At 39.6% G+C, this 16,952-nt stretch overlaps 1 protein-coding gene across 1 annotated transcript in view; it reads right to left on the minus strand.

The window, feature by feature from the left end:
• The window catches only part of LOC127571873 (spermatogenesis-associated protein 16-like), an 89,609-nt gene that overhangs the window by 55,275 nt on the left and 17,382 nt on the right, over positions 1-16,952 (minus strand). Inside the window, exons 3-4 of the mRNA XM_052018619.1 lie at positions 13,296-13,441; positions 7,303-7,392 (exon numbers count right to left, since the gene is read on the minus strand). Coding sequence (XP_051874579.1) covers positions 7,303-7,392; positions 13,296-13,441 — 236 coding nt within the window. The remainder of the gene's footprint in view (positions 1-7,302; positions 7,393-13,295; positions 13,442-16,952) is intronic.

Here is a 16,952-nt window from a genome sequence, read left to right on the forward strand (position 1 = left end):
TCCAGCTATATGTACAATTAAATGATTGTATTATTATTCAAAAGTTTTGCAATTTCCACTCACATCTCATTTTCATATAATCAATGACTGACTATTCACTTCCCTTTATCTTCACCTCAGTGGATAGGTGACTGGCCATTATCCATTGCAAGTCAATGGATGGTTACAGCAATCTTCACAACACTTCCTTTCAGTCTGCTTCCTGAAAGGGTTGCTCAGTTTCTCTCCCTTTGCTGTGTTCTGATTAAGCCACCTTGGACACCAGTGCTACTGTGAAAGGCAACTGTTCCCTTTATCATAGCTAACGTGGCCCTCAATCAGCAATTTCCCACACTTCTGCTCTTCTTGTAACCTGCCTTATAGCTTACTAGATTCCATATTCAACTGACTATTCAGCACAATTTTCTTCACCTCCAGTGTGATACCACCACCAGACACCCTTCCCCTTCCATTCCTTCCCTCTTCTCTAATATTAAGGGATTGCTCTAGTGTCATGGGACTGTTCTCGCTGCAAACCTCAGTACTACTCTTCCATCACAACTATTTATTCACCTTTTCACACCATCTTCCTATTCAGTCACAAGAGATACAACACCTACCCTTCCCACGATCCAGGGACCCAAATATCCTTTCCGTGTGAAGCAACAGTTCACTTGTACTTCCAATTTAATGTGAACTTCAGTGAAGGGCTTTTGTTAGGCAAGGACAACAGTGAGGCTTTATATTTAAAGATAATAAGTTGAATAAAGCAAGTTAAAACAGAAATGGCAGGACAGAAGACGTGTTGCAGATGTCGTATGTGGGAAGTGATAGAAGCCCCTGTAATCCATGGCAAGCACACTTGCATTTTGAGGAACTTCAGCTCAGAGATTTGGACACTGATGCATCAGGGAAGGTGAAGGTTACCTGGACATTTTCTGGTTAGAAACAGTCACATCCCTTAGATTAACTATTGCAAAACTGATAGTCAAGAAGGACAGTAGAGTGCGACTAGGAGTGAGGCAAGCATGAGAATCCAGAAAATAGACTTGAAGAAGCCTCCAAATGGTATCCAATTTTGGCAGCTCGTGCTGATGAAAGTAGAAATTACAAGGTATACATGGTATTACATGGTATAGGGACTATTCAAGTTGGGAGTAGTGGAAAGGAATGTAGTAAGAGGAAAAACTATTAATGGGGGCAAATCCTGTTTTCTGTAGCCACAAGCATGAGTCCTAAAAGCTGTGTTCCTTGTTCTTTTGTCAGTGTTAAGGACATCTCTTCAGGATGGAGAGGAAGTTGAAGTGTGGTGTGAAAGGTTCATTTGTCATAGTCCTCATGGGAAACAATGGCATAGGCAGGGCCATGAAAAATGTTCTTCATAAAATGTATGAGCAGCCAGGGCTCAAATTAAAAAAAAACAGAACTGTAAAGGCAATATCCTCTGGATTTCAAGTGAGCCCCATGCGAGTTGCCATTGGGTCAAAAAGCTCAGAGAGCAGGCACATGGCTTAAAGATTGGTTGGAAGAAACAGGTTTCAATTTTTTAACCACTGGCAACAGTATTGGAGAAAAAAGGAATCTGTCCCATTGGGGTAAAGTTCACTTGAATCAGGCTCAGAACAGTGTCCTAGCCAACAGAATAACTATGGTTGTAAAGAGTTGGCAGTCAATTCTGAGGAGGGATAATTTGGAAAGCTAAAGTATGAAGACAAGATGAAAGTACCAAGTAGTAAAATGGGTAATGATAACCAGAGTCAGTCTGTCAGAGAGGATCAGAGCTACTCAACATGACAGAATATCTCCAATGAGAGTCAGAGTAGGGAAAATTGGTAAAAAGACAAATCTGAAATCTAAATGCACACAACATGCATTATAAGTTAGGTTAATTATTGACACAATTAGAAACTAATGAGTACAGCCTAATATCCACTGCAGTCATTTTACATAGCAAAATGACTAAGGCTGGGAATTCTAGGATGCTTAACTTTTAAATTTAGAGGTGCATGCAAAAAGGCCAATAAGATAGTCATGGAAGAACTTTCATCTACAAATAGATGGGGCAAATTAAGTGAGCAGTAACAATGTCAAGGAAGCATTCATGGAATATACAAGATGTGGTTTTCTAGATCATATGATCGGAAACCAACAGGAGGACAGACATTTTTTTTTAAAAAGATCTTGTCTTGTGCAATGGGAAAAGAATAATTAGTAATCTTATAGTTAAGGGGACTTTTGGGAAGAATGATCATGATATGGTTAATTTTAAATAAAAAGTGGAAGTGGTTGTTTGATCTGAAAGCAGGTACTTAAATCTAAAAGCCAACTATGAAGGTCTGAGCTATGAATTGGCTATGGTAGATTGGGAAATTGCATTAATAATATGATAGGAAATGACCAAGATCTTGAATTTTATTGCTATGAGCAGATCTTCCAAAATTTCACAGATTCAAGAATGGTTCTCATAGAAGGTAGCAAATGTAACCCATGACAGAGAAAATGACAAACTAGAGACAAATCTGTGAATTTCCCAATCTACCATAGCCAATTCATACCTCAGACCTTCATAATTTGCTCTGTTTAGATTTATCAAAGCCTGTTTTCTTGATTCTTCATCACAATAATTTAGAAAACAATAATAGGATTTGGCAGTTAACATGAATGAATGAATGAAAGGGTAATTATGTTTGACAAATCTGTTAGAGTTTATGAGGTTGTAACTGAAAGAGGACATAACAGCAGCTCAGCTGATGTGGTCAATGTAGCCTTTAAATTAGCCTTTGAAAAGGTGGCACTGAAGAGATTACAATACAGTATTAAGGCGCATGGTATTAGGGGTAATATTAGCATTAATTATGGGTTAGGTAGCAGACAGAGAACAGAGATTTGAAATAAATGCATTATTATTGGGGTAGGTCAACTGAGACAAGTGGGGTGGTGCAGTGATGGTTCCTGGGCCCCTAGTTGTTTCACAATCTACATCAATAATTTGGATGAAGGGCTCAAGTATAATATTTCCAAATCTGCTCATGATATAAAGCTAGGTGGTAATGTGAGCTGAGAGAAAATGCACAGAGACCTCTGGGCTATACAGACAGGTGAGGTGAATGGGTAACGCATGGCAGATGGAAGATAACGCAAAAAAAAAGAAAGAGGTCATCCACTTTGGTAGTATAAATAGAAAGCTGACGTTTCATTTTCAATCTCTCACCATTTGAAGGCATTGCCATTCAGAGGGATCTGGGTGTCCTTGTATGTAAATCACTGGAAGTTAACATCCACATATAGCAAAGCTATTAGGAAGACAAAGAGTATGTTGGCCTTTATAAAAAGATTTGACCACAAAAGTAGAGGCACCTTGTTCCAGTCCATAAGGCCCTAATGATTCTGCAATCATAGTATTATGTATAGGTTGTAAAAGAAATGGAAGTGTAAGAAAGTTAAAGAGGATATACTTGTCATGGAGGAAGTGTAGCAAAGGTTCACCGGACTGATTTTTGAGATGGCAAGATTATTGTCTGAGAAAAGATTAAGCAAACTGGGCCGACATTCTCAAGTTTAGAAGAATGAGAGGTGATATTCTTGAAACATACAATACTCTAATGGTATTTGATGGGGCAGATACAGAATTGAAATTTCCCCTGGTTAGAACCAGAGTCACATTTGAATTTTTGGTTGTGGAGGTTCAGTCACTGAGTATATTCAAGACAGAGATCAACAGATTTTTGCATATAATGGGGAAACAAGGGATATAGGGTTAGTGCAGGTTAGGGGAGCTGAGGTAAAAGATGTATCATGATCTCACTGAATTATGGAGCCGAGTGACCTAATCCTGCTTCTGCTTATGTTCTTATGCACTGCGTATTCATAATGTGATCTCCTCGATATTTGAAGAAACCAATTTCAGATTGAGTAACCAGATGCAAAATACCTCAATTCAGTCTGCAAGGGTGACTCCGCTTACCGTTGCCTATTGTTTGAATTCTCCATCTGACACTCACTCTATGACCTCTTTATTACTGTGCTATTCCAACAAAGCCCAGTTAAATACTTCTTTCAGCCCATGGATAACCAAGCCTTCACTGTTTGCATCAGAATGAAAAGCTCATTAACTTATCAATCTGCAACATTATTAGTAGTGGATGTGAAATGAAAAGCAAAATAAATGCAGATGCAGGATTCCAGCAAATATTTAGTAGATTAGGCAGCATCTGTGGATTCAGGAAGAGTAAACATTTCAGGTCAACATCTACAGGTATGAGAATGGTGGGGCATAGCTTTCAAATTAACAGACTAATAATTCTAAGGCCTAGGCTAAAAATCCAGAGTTTAAACTCCACTCTGGGAGCAGTGGAATTTAAATTCAGTTAAAAAGCTTGAATTTAAAATAAACCAATCATTGGTAACAACAATCATAAAAATACCAGATTACTTTAAAAACCCACTCTGTTACATCATTCAAAGGAGAAAAGCAACCATCATTATGCAGTTTAGACTATAACTGACTTCAATGTGATTGACTTTTAAATGGCTTTACAAGCCACTCTACTGTGATGGGCAATAAAGGGTAGACATTGTCACCGATACACTGATCCTGACAAATAAGTGAGTATTTCCAGCAATCTGTTTTTATTTCAAATTTCAAGCATCTGCAGGATTTTGCTTTGCATCTTACGGTCCCAGCAATGTTTGTTTACTTTTTGTTTTCATTCTCCCTAGTTTTTAGTGACTTCCTTTAGGTGGACCAACTGCGATTAAAAAGTCACTACTACAATTAATGCCACCTTATTTCTCTCCTGGTTTCCTTCCAATTGCAGACATTCCCTTTGTTCTCTTCACTTTTCACCCTTTTCTACAATCTGAAAAATTTTACAGAGCTGACTTAAATCCACAAATAATTTTGTTAAGAAGGAAGAGGCAAGATTTTCCACATAGAGCAGAAAGGAATACCTGCTAGAATGCTTAATGAAAATTGGTAAACCAGGCTAAAGGGGTGAATGGCCAATTCATGTTTCTACATACCCATCCAAGTCCTTTCAGCTGACAGAAGCTGATCTTAGATTATTTAGATAACTAACAAAACTGTTCAATATTCTTTGGCATCAATACAAACATATGTGGAGGATGCAAATTAGATTTATGATTTCTTTCTCAAACCAGTCGTTATCATTTTTGACAGTCTGATTTTGCATTCCATGGATAAAATTTAGCAGGTGCATAGGAGAGAAGACATGCCTAACCCTTTGATTGCTTATCAGGTTGGAACTTTACTTTCCCCTACCTGAAAACATTCTTCTGGATTTTTTTAAACAAAATGTGTAAATATATAACAGGCTTCTTGACTGTGTGCAATCAATTGGCTAAATTGATATAACTTCAATGAATACTAATAAGACATTTCTGCCATATACTGAAGGGCCCTATGAAGTAGCAACAGTCTTGCTTTTGATTTTTGCTGACACAGACCATGGGCTGCAGAACTGCAGCAGCTGCTACATCTAGAAGGCATGCATTTATAAAGCACCTTTCAAGGACTCAGATCACCCCAAAGCACTTCATAGCCAATGAAATACTTTTAAAGTGTTATCACTGTTGTAGTGTAAAATATACACCAACCAAATTGCATGCAGCAAGATCCCATGCTTGATGACATTGACTAAGTAATCTACATTATGATTTGATTGAGAAATAAGTATTAACCAGGACATTTGAAAAATACCCATGCTTTTCACTTGAAATAGTGAAATTGGATCTTTACAACCATCCAAGGTGGCAGACAGCAACTTAGGATCTCATTGCAAAGGCAGGATCTTTGACAGCACAGTGCTCCCTTGATATTGCACTAAACTATCAATTTAGATTTTTGCAGTCAAGTCTTCGGCATAGGACTTGAACCCACACCCTTCTGACACAGAAGCAAACTGTGCTATCAATTGTCCTATGGTTTACAATCTCTTCATGAGAAGCACAATCATGACAACTTCAGATGGATGTAGAAGGATCAGTAAACCTGAGATAGTGGGTATCTACAGATGGTGATAACCAGTGCCTGATCCTACATGATCCTTTCTTCTCCTCATAATAGAAATATAGAAGGCAAGTAGAAGTACGGGAAAAGGGATGATGAATTCTAAATTAGATGCTTTATTTCAACCACTCCCACCACATCCACACCACCAGCCCTATAATCAGCCCAGAAAACATCAGACAAGACACAGCTCTCAGAAATCACAATTGTATTAAAATGGCCATACTTAGATGTGCCAGTTTCTTACTTCCACAAACAATGAGAAAATATTTGTTTTACTTTGTGGAAATTTACTCAGGTAGTAAGGGAGGCAAATAAAAGTACTGCACAGTTTACACTGGTATTGAATGTTAGACATTTGAGAACCTGTATTGGAGCTGGAATAAACACTGTGGTTAAATAGTTTAACATCTTGGAATGAGACTCTGACTGAAGCACCAAAAGAGAAAGGAGTGGAATCACAGGGATAGGCTAACAAGAGAAATTCAGACAGATAGGTGACCAAAAGAGCCATGACATAGATAAACAACACAGTAGTATTGTCTAAAAATAACTGAGAGCATTTGACTTGGGGAACAGAAACAAATATATCAAAAAGATTAAGGATGTGAGCAATCTTAATTCTTCAATTCCAGTCCTTTTCAAGGGGATGCATGCTTTGGATTTCTTCATTAACAGCCCACTCCTCCAGAACAAGAATACAAGTGCACAGGTCAACATAAAGAATTTACTGCAAAGGTGTATTTCCTGAGCTAGCAACAGGTCAACAATACAATCCCTACATCTAAATTTACCCTAGTAACCATGTGCAAGTTGTTAGGTGTTGCAATGATCAAGCTAGTGCCAAAATGAAAAGAAGAATGTTTGTGATTTAGCAAAATTTCAACACACTCACATAAAATACAATTAAAGTTGGATGGTTAGAATGGTACATTCAAAACCCCAAGCCAATACTAAAAAGCTCTGAGAAATGCAAATTTAAAAATCCATAAATGAGGATTAGAATTGACTGAACGTAACACACAACCCAGGCCTATTTTTGCAGAAATGAGCCCTTAAATTTCTAGGTGACATCATGTCAATCTTTAAAATGTTGAACTTGCGCTCACCTCAGATGCAAGCCAGTTGAAAACTGAAATACCATTAAAAGAACCTGTTACTAAAAAGCAACATTGACAAATTTAACCTTCCAACATCGTTGTTTCTGACTAGCATTAAAAGAAATGCTTATAGTCCCCTTTCAAGACTTCACTCCAAAGCCTATCACTATTTTACATTTCCAGAATTTCACTGACCTTGCAGCTTCAGTATATCGCTCCAAACAACGGAAGACTGTGGCTTGACGAAGGTGATTACGGAAGTTAATTGGATTCAGTAAAATGCTCCTTAGAAAAGTCAGAAAATTGTAAATTAGCCTGACCAATAAACTACTTATAAATTTCACTAAGTCAGTCAGTTTTATAGCAAAAGTGAAATATTTAAATTTCATTGTGCCCAAAGCCTCTGTATATGAACACATCTTAACTTTCATCTGCCCAAGATGGGTTCATACAGTTAATTGATACAATGGTAATATTATGCCCTTCTTTTATTTGTTGGTGGAAAATTGTAATAGTATTGATTTGAACGTCATTACTTTCCCTTAGAAAATAAAGCTTAAGGTTAGAACTAAGTAAATGTTCAAAGAGCATGATGCATTTCTGTCTGTCTGGTCAGAGACTTTCTGCATCATGCAACTAAAAGCAATCTATCTGGATCTTTTCCATTTGTTTAAGTTTGCTTACAATCACAACTGGTTTTACTAATTAATGCGAAATTTAGAGGAAACTTCAAATTGTACAGTGTTATACTTACATATAACATACCATCACTATTGGAATTTGGTAGATATGTAGTACTTGCCACATTGTCTCAGGTGGGAAAGCACCCTTTAAACTGCTCTTGATAGCTCTTTCCCACATTAGTGGGCAATTCCTTTCTCACCAGTGGCAAGTTACAGAGTACGAGCCACAATATCACTATTCTGAACCTAATTTGGTTAATACTAGATAATTAGTTGAAATCAGGAAAAACCACATCCACTACTATATTAAAAACAGGTAGTGCTGAAAATACTTAGCAGGTCAGGCAGTATCAGTGGAGGGAGAAACAAAGTTAACATTTCAGGTTAATGACCTTTCATCAGTTTTCTAACCACTGGGTCAGATGAAAAGTAATTAACCTGGAATGCATCTGTGGGGAGAGAACTCTCCCCACAGATGCTGCCTGACCTGCTGAGCACTTCTAGTATTTTTTTCATCTGCTACTAATTATGTTAAGAAGGAAGAGGCTACATTTTACACATAGTACTTGGAAGAACAGATTACCTGGCTAGAACATCTTAATGAAAAGTTAGACAGGGAGAACCATAAGCTCACAGAAGTCTTATTTTTCATTCATTAATTTCAATAGAAAGAAAATGATGAGTCTGGCTTGTTTAATTTTTCTCAGTATGGTTTACACAGAATGATTCTTTAAATCCAGGCAATTGCAAATTAAATCCTGTCCTACCATGGCATGCAACACTCTTTTCACTGAGAAGATCCCTCATTGAACAATCACAGTCGAGATTCAAGCGGAGACAAATTCGAATGCTTTACTTTCAAAGCTATAAAAGCACTTCTCAATTGATTTAAAATTTAATAAACAGAAAATTAATCACTCCACTTCTCAATTATATATAGTCAATCATTTTACAGTTCAGGCATAAACAGAAATAAAATTACTAATATTCTTATAATATTTGAACATATCTGAGAAATAGTTTATTTTTAAAGAAAACAACAGTGTATTTTATTACATTTGATAAAATCAAACAAAATCTTAAGTACCACCTTTCTGTCAGCTATCAAATCAGATATTTGAATAGTTCCTCTCCGGGAATGTACAACCATTCATTTTTTTTATGATTAAAAATTCATGAGCATATACCCCAAATGCTGAATTCTACTCTCAAAATGAGCAAAGTTTTCTGCCAAGAGCAGGAGTTGCAACACTACATTTGAAATATAACCCTGTGGTGCATTTCTGGTATATTCTGGTTTTAGATCAGATTACTTGCAATTGTGCTCAACTTTTTACCATTACTATGTTGACTCCTTCAGGTACAATTGTTTGGGGTATTCCAGTATTCCATCATAGATTTGCTATAACGTCACTTAAAGTGACAAAAATTTGGAAAATGCTTGAAATGTGACAAATTTATTAGTCAAACCGCAAAGCTCTTCAATTTCTGTTATTTGTAATTTTCTTCGCTGTTATCTGTAGTTTTCTTTGGCAGTCAGGGCAGAAGTATGCTCCTCCTGTAGGATGTGGGAAATCAGGGAGACCTCCAGTGTCCCTGATAACTTTACCTGCAGGAAGTGCATCCAGCTTCAGCTCCTTACAGACTGTGTTAGGGAGCTGGAGCTGGATGAACTCCGCATCATTTGGGAAGCTGAGGAGATGATAGATAGGAGTTACCAGGAGGCAGTTACATCTAGGGTCCAGGATATAGGTAGTTGGGTGACTGTTAGGGGAGGGAAAAGGAATAGCCAGTTGATACAGCATACCCCAGTGACCTCTTCCCTTGATAACAAGTGTATTGTTTTGGATGCTGTTGGGGGGGGGGGGGGGAGGGGGGTTGGGGAATGAGTCACCAGTGGAGAGCCACATCAGCTGGGTTTCTGGCGCAGATTCTGGCTCCTGTGGCTCAGAAAGGAAGGGGGGCAGGGGGAAAAAAGAGGAGTGTGATAGTGATAGGGGATTCATTGGTTAGGGGGACAGACAGCAGATTCTGTGGACATGAACAAGACCCCCGGATCGTGTGTTGCCTCCCAGGTGCCAGGGTCAGGGAAGTCTCAGGTCGAGTGCACAGCATTCTTAAGGGGGAGGGGGAGGAGCCAGAAGTTGTGGTGCACATTGGCACCAATTACATAGGTAAGATAAGGGATGAGGTTCTGAAGAGCGAGTATTGAGAGTTAGGGAGGAAGGTAAAAAGCAGAACCTCAAGGGTAGTAATCTCTGGATTGCTGCTTGTGCCGCGCACCAGAGAGGGAAAGAATAGAAAGATATGGAAGGCTAAAGAGTTGATGCAGGGGGCAGGGGTTCAGATTTGTGGATCATTGGGATCTATTCTGGAGTCGGTATGACCTGTACAAAAGGGACAGATTACACCTGAACTGGAGAGGGACTAATGTCCTTGCGGGCAGGTTTGCTAGAGCTTTTGGGGAGGGTTTAAATTAGCTTGACAGGGGGATGGGAACCGGAGTGTCAGATTAGAGGATGGATCAGTTGGTGTAGAAATAGATGCAATGTGTACAGAGAAGGTGAGGAAGGATAGGCAGGGGATGGGGCATAAATACAATCAATTAGATGGGTTGAAATGTGTTTACCTCAAATGTGAGAAGTGTTAAGAATAAGAGTGGTGAACTTAGAGCATGGATCAGTACATGAAATTACGACATTGTGGCCATTACAGAGACTTGGTTGCTGCAAAGGCAGGAGTGGCTGCTTGAGGTTCCAGGGTTTAGATGTTTCAAAAGGGATAGGGAAAAAGGGTAGTGGGGGGGGGGGGGTGGATTGTTAATCAGAGATAATATCACAGCTATAGGAAGGGAGGACATCATAGAAGGATTGTCTACTGAGTCAGTGTAGGTGGAAGTCAGAAACAGGAAGGGAGCGATCACTCTATTTGGAGTATTCTATAGGCCCCCAAATAGCCATCGGGACACTGAGGAGCAGATGTCGGCAGCTTTTGGAAAGGTGCAAAAATAACAGAGTTGTCGTCATGGGTGAATTCAACTTCCCTAATATTGAATGGCATCTCCTTAGTGAAAAAGGTTTAGGTAGGGCAGAATTTCTTTGGTGTGTACAGGAAGGATCCCTGACATAATATGTAGACAGGCCGACTAGGAGAGCCCATGCTGGATTTGGTATAGGCAATGAAACTGGTTTGGTGAAAGACCTCTCAGTGGGCGAGCATCTTGGCGATAGTGACCACAACTCCCTGACCTTTAGCATATCTATGGACAAAGATAGGAGCAGACACTATGGGAAAGTATTTAATTAGGTGAGGGCAAATTACAATGATACTAGGCAAGAACTTGGGAGTGTAAACTGGGAACAGATGTTCTCTGGTAAATGCACTGCAGAAATGTGGAGGTTGTTTGGGGACCACTTGCATGGGGTTCTAGATAGGTTTGTCCCGCTGAGACAAGGATGGTAGGGTGAAGGAACCATGGTTAACAAGAGAGGTGGAAGGTTTAGTCAAAAGGAAGGAGGAAGCATATTTAAGATTTAGGAAGCAAAAATTAGATAGGGCTCTTGAGAATTATAAGGCAGCCAGGAAGGAGCTTAAGAAGAGACTTAGGAGAGCTAGAAGGGGACATGAGAAGGCCTTGGCAAGTAGGGTTAAGGAAAACCGTAAGGCGTTGTAACCACGTGAGGAACAAGAGGATGACTAAGGTGAGGGTAGGACTGCTCAAGAATAAGGGGGGAAATGTGTCTGGAGGCAAAGGAGGTAGGGGAGGTCTTAAATTAATATTTTGCTTCAGTGTTCGCCAGTGAGAGGGATTTAGACAAATGTGAGGTTAGCGCAAAACAGGCAAATGTGTTGGAGCACGTCAAGGTTAAGAAAGAAGCAGTGCTGGAGCTACTAAAAAGCATTAGGATAGATAAGTCCCCAGGGTCGTACAGGGTATACCCCAGGTTACTGTGGGAAGGGAAGAGATTGCTGGAGCATTAACGATGATCCTTGACCTCCCTGGCCACAGGAGTGACACCAGAGGATTGGAGGATGGCAAACATTGTTCCATTGTTCAAGAAAGGTAAAAGGGATAATCATGGGAATTACAGACCAATGAGTCTTACATCAGTGGTGGGCAAACTATTGGAGAGGATTCTTAGGAACAGGACTTGAGCATTTGGAGAAGCATAGCCTTATTAGGGATAGTCAATATGGCTTTGTGAAGGGCAGGTCATGCCTCACGAGCTTAATAGAGTTTTTTGAGGAAGTGACAAGACAAATTGACGAAGGTACTGTGGTGGATGTGGTATATATGGATTTTAGCAAGGCGTTTGACAAGGTTCCCCATGGTTGGCTCATTCAGAAAGTCATGAGGTAAAGGATCCATGGAAAATTGGCTGTGTGGATTCGAAATTGGCTTGCCCACATAAGGCCAGGGGTGGTTGTAGAAGGAGAGTATTCGACCTGGAGGTCGGTGACTAGTGGTGTTCCACAGGGATCTGTTCCGGGACCCCTGCTCTTTGTGATTTTTATAAATGATTTGGATGAAGAAGTGGCAGGATGGGTTGGTAAGTTTGCAGATGACACGAAGGTTGGTGGTTTAGTAGATAGTGAAGGAGGCTGTCGTAGGTTGCAATGGGATTTATACAGGATGCAGAGGTGGGCAGAGAAGTGGCAGATGGAGTTCAATCCAGAGAAATGTGAGATGATACACTTTGGAAGAACGAACTTGAAGGCAGAGTACATGATTAATGGCAGGATTCTTAGCAATGTGGAGGAACAGAGTGATCTTGGGGTCCAAGTACATTGATCCCTCAAAGTTGCATCACGTGGATAGGGCAGTTGAGAAGGCGCATGGTGTGCTGGCCTTCATTAACTGGAGGATTAAGTTCACGAGCTAAGAGGTAGTGTTGCAGCTCTATAAGACTCTGGTTAGACCACACTTGGAATATTGTGTTCAGTTCCGGTCACCAAATGAGAGGAAGAATGTGGAAGCTTTGGAGAGGGTGCAGAGAAGATTTACAAGGATGCTACCTGTGTTGGAGAGCAAGTCTTATGAGGAGAGGTTGAGTGAGTTAAGGCTTTTCTCTTTGGAGTGACGGAGGATGAGAGGAGACTTGATAGAGGAATATAAGATTCTGAGAGGCATAGACAGAGTGCACAGCCAGCATCTTTTCCCCAGGGTGTCAATGGCCAATACTAGAGGTATTGGTGTGTGGAGTAAAGTTCAGGGGAGATGTCAGAGGTAGGTTTTTATCTTACACAGAGAGTGGTGGAATGCACTAACGGGGGTGGTGATAGGGGCCGATACGATAGGGTCATTTAAGAGACTATTAGATAGGCATTGGACGAAAGAAAAATGGAGGGTTATGGGAGGTGAAGTATAGAGGGGGATAGATTGAATGGAGATGTTTACATTGGTCGGCACAACATCATGGGCCAAAGGGCCTGTACTGTGCTGTATTGCTCTATGTTCTATGTTTAGGCAGGATGGCAATAATTATATCAACCGAAAACGATTACCTGTGAGCATGATTAAGAGCTAGGTCTGGTCTCCTCATACGCAGATAACAAGTTACAAGTTTGGTTTCAATAAAACTGGCAATGCTTGAAATCTTTTCATAAGATGCATAAAACGGGTTTCCCAGAACTGCTCCTTTGCTACAAAGCTAAACAAAGTAAAATAAATGTTATAAGATTATGCCATCAACTACAAAATAGGAAACAAAACAGTAATTACTATAAATCTACAAACTACTCAAAATCACTGAATCTTTTCCATTCAGGACTGTAGCCAGCAGATTATAATCAAGAGAAATTATGAGGTGACTATACAGTGCTCAGGCAAGATGTACTTCAAATATTATGTCTGGTTTCAAGAGATAGAATCAGTAACAACAATAATCCTTTACTTCGCACCTTGACTGTACTAAAACCCAAGGTACTACCAATGAATATTTGTCAAAATACAACACTAGATCCAAAGATTTTAGGGCAGGTGAGCAGTCCCTTAGTCAAAGTGCATCTTAAAAGCTTAGATCTGAGCAGTTGAAGATATTCTCAATAAACAGTGATGATCTGATTTTTGGCAAGACTGAGTGAGAGGTAAATAATGGACAGATCACAGGAGCTAACTCTCCCCATCACTTCAAAATTGGAGGGTCGAATTTCTTGCATCCACTTGAGATGGGATTTAGGTTCAACATTTCAATCTGCAGACAAATATCCACAACATCATGGCACTTCCTCAATATTAAAATAGTTTGTAAATCTAGACTTTTGTGTTCAAAGCCATGGAGTATAATTTGAATCTGCAACTTTTTGATTCAAAGGCAAGAGTGGTACGAACTGAAAATACTCTTGGGGTATAGCTCTTTCTCCACCCCTTCACACCTTTTTATATTGACTATCTCCCCCCTATCTTTCAGTCCAGATGAAGGGCCTCAACCTGAAACGTGGATTGTTCATTTCCCTCCATAGCTGCTGCCTGACCTGCTGAGTTCCTCCAGCCAGTTGTGCGTTGTAACTGAAGATACTGATCCTTTGATCAGAGGATTGTCTATGAAAAAGGATTAGTAACACAATATTTTCAGAATTGAAAGCAGGCAATTGCAAAGAGACAATATTAAACTGCATTAACAAGAGTTAACAATGAATAAAAGGAACATAAAGATTCAACTTTAGGAGAGAGAACTTTGAACTAGGTTTTGGTGAGGACACATCTGGAGTGGAATGTGTTAGTTCCATCTTCCTACTCATGAAAGGGTACACTTACCCAGGGGTCAGTACAGCATGCATTCATTGGATAAGATAGTTTTCCTGTGATGAGAAACTGAGAAAGATTGGCCTGCACTTGTTGGGGCTTAGAAGAATGATAGATGATTTCACTGAGAAATAGATTGTGAAAGGGACTGACATAGAAGAAACGTCATCTACGGTCTATCAATTGTAAAACTGGAGGGTCATAAAGACAATTATCCTAATCTTAACTCTTTATCCCATCCATGACCCCTAGTTTGACTAATGCTAAAATGGGATTGAAAATTATCCCTTTGATGCTGCAAGATGATTCAGTTTGGATTTCATTGAGCTCACCCATTAACTTTAAGAATGTAAGAAACAAGAGCAGGAATGAACTATATTGCCACTCATACCTGCTGCAACATTCAATAAGATCATGGCTTCTACTCCATTTTTCTAGCTGTTTTCCAAAATTATTGACTTCCCTGAGGTCTAAAATTCTGTAGGTCTCAGCCTTGAATACATTCAATAACCTGTGGCTTTATCTACTCGCCATCTTTCACCCCACCTCGTCACATACTGGCTCCTGTCTTGCCGCTCCTCCTCTCCTCTTTATATTGGCCATCTTCCCTCTCCACTCTCAGTCCTGATGCAGGGTATCAACCTAAATTGTCGACAGTTTCTTTCCCTCCCACAGATGCTGCTCGACTCGCTGAGTTCCTCTAGCAAATTGTTTGTTGCACTAAGTTTCAGTGCCTGGGCATTGTGCCTTCTTTATTGCCCTCATGTGCTGAGCTGCTATCATCTGATCAGGTGGGAGGGAGTTTTTGACCATCCAAAGGGAAAAAGACACACAGAAGTTTTCTTGAGCAGGGATAAGGCAAACAATGGAAGAAATTGTGGGATTCGGAGGGAGTGGGGCATGAGAAGAAAGATTAGGTGTGAGTATGCCACTGTCTACAATCACCTTTGCACTGCTATTGGGTACACACCATGATGGCTCTTTGCTCTAGTGAGATGGGGTTTAGAATATCCTTATCTGCTGCCAGTTTGTTGCTGCTGACATCGTGTCTTGCAATACAAAGAGCAGCATCAGTGAATGCTACACAATATATTTGGGTAAAGTGCTACCATAGTTGATCAGCTGGCAGCATGTACAAGCTGCAAGATTTAGGTACGAGGCTTGGATTATTAAGAAGTGTGTGATGATTTGGCAGGGAATTTGAATATTATGTTGCAGACCTGATTGATAGAGATGGTTGGTAGATGGATAATGGGACTTTATTGTCTGGTTTAATGTTTCAGACCATTGATGCTGTCAGTGGAAGATGGGATTAACAATATATTTACTGACATTAACCAAATGAGATTATTGCACTTCTTGTGGCACTGCATCTGTGTCATGGGGGCCGATTCCACTCACTCTTTCCTTCATTGTGTGATTGAAGGGCTTTCTGATTCTTCCCCAGCAGAGGAGTTCTCTCTCATCTTCAACACATCTCTGTACTGTCCTCATCCACATTCAGCATTGCCTCCAACAAACTCTAAATTTCCTTGGAATAGCTATGACCACTGGATGCAACAACAATGCAAGTCCCTTTCAAGAGGGGAATAAAAAAACTGGAATTTATTGTTTTTACTTCAGATTTACTGGAAATCTGAAATAAAAAAACAGAAAATGCTTAAAACACTCAGCAGGTCTTTGACTTGAAATGTTAAGTCTATTTCTCTTTCCAGTGATGCTGCCCAACCCGCTGAGTGTTCCCAGTATTGTCAATTTTTATTCCTCTTTAAGAGGTCCAAGCTCACTTTAATCAGTTAAGAAGCTGCAGTTGGTGTTAACCACTCACAGCAACAGCGCACTGTTATATACTAAAAGCAATTAACAGCACTTTTTGAATGGCTGATTGTCGGAGTCGTTTTAAGGCTGCGGGACATATTCTGTATCAAATGAAATGGGGATTAGCAGACCATGCATTTCAATCCCAGTGCTCATTTTCCAACCCCATATACTTCAACATTTTGTGTTTTAAAATAATGAACATAAACATAGGAACATTATGAAGTGCTAAGTCATCCATTGATGATAGGAATTATGATAAAGATATTTCATGTAGATATTACAAAATAAATAACTTAGGGTGAGAAACACAATAGGAAACTTACTGAAGTGAAAAGAGTTAACGTTCAGATAAGGGCACAATATACAGCATTCTTCAAATAAAGATCTTCCAGTTTACTGATAGCAGTATTATGAGAGAATGAAGACAATTTAAAAAAAAAGACTGGACAGTCAAAGAGGGACAATGAATTTAGACTGCTGGGAACATAGTAAATGCTTCCACAAGCCCATCGAATGAAGAGTCAAGGAAGCAAAACATTTTTTTTGGAACTGTCTTTATTTAAGTGAATATATTAGGCAAACATGAAATAGTGGAT

The sequence above is a fragment of the Pristis pectinata genome, chromosome 6 (genome assembly GCF_009764475.1).
Source record: "Pristis pectinata isolate sPriPec2 chromosome 6, sPriPec2.1.pri, whole genome shotgun sequence".
In the NCBI taxonomy this organism is placed as follows: domain Eukaryota; kingdom Metazoa; phylum Chordata; class Chondrichthyes; order Rhinopristiformes; family Pristidae; genus Pristis; species Pristis pectinata.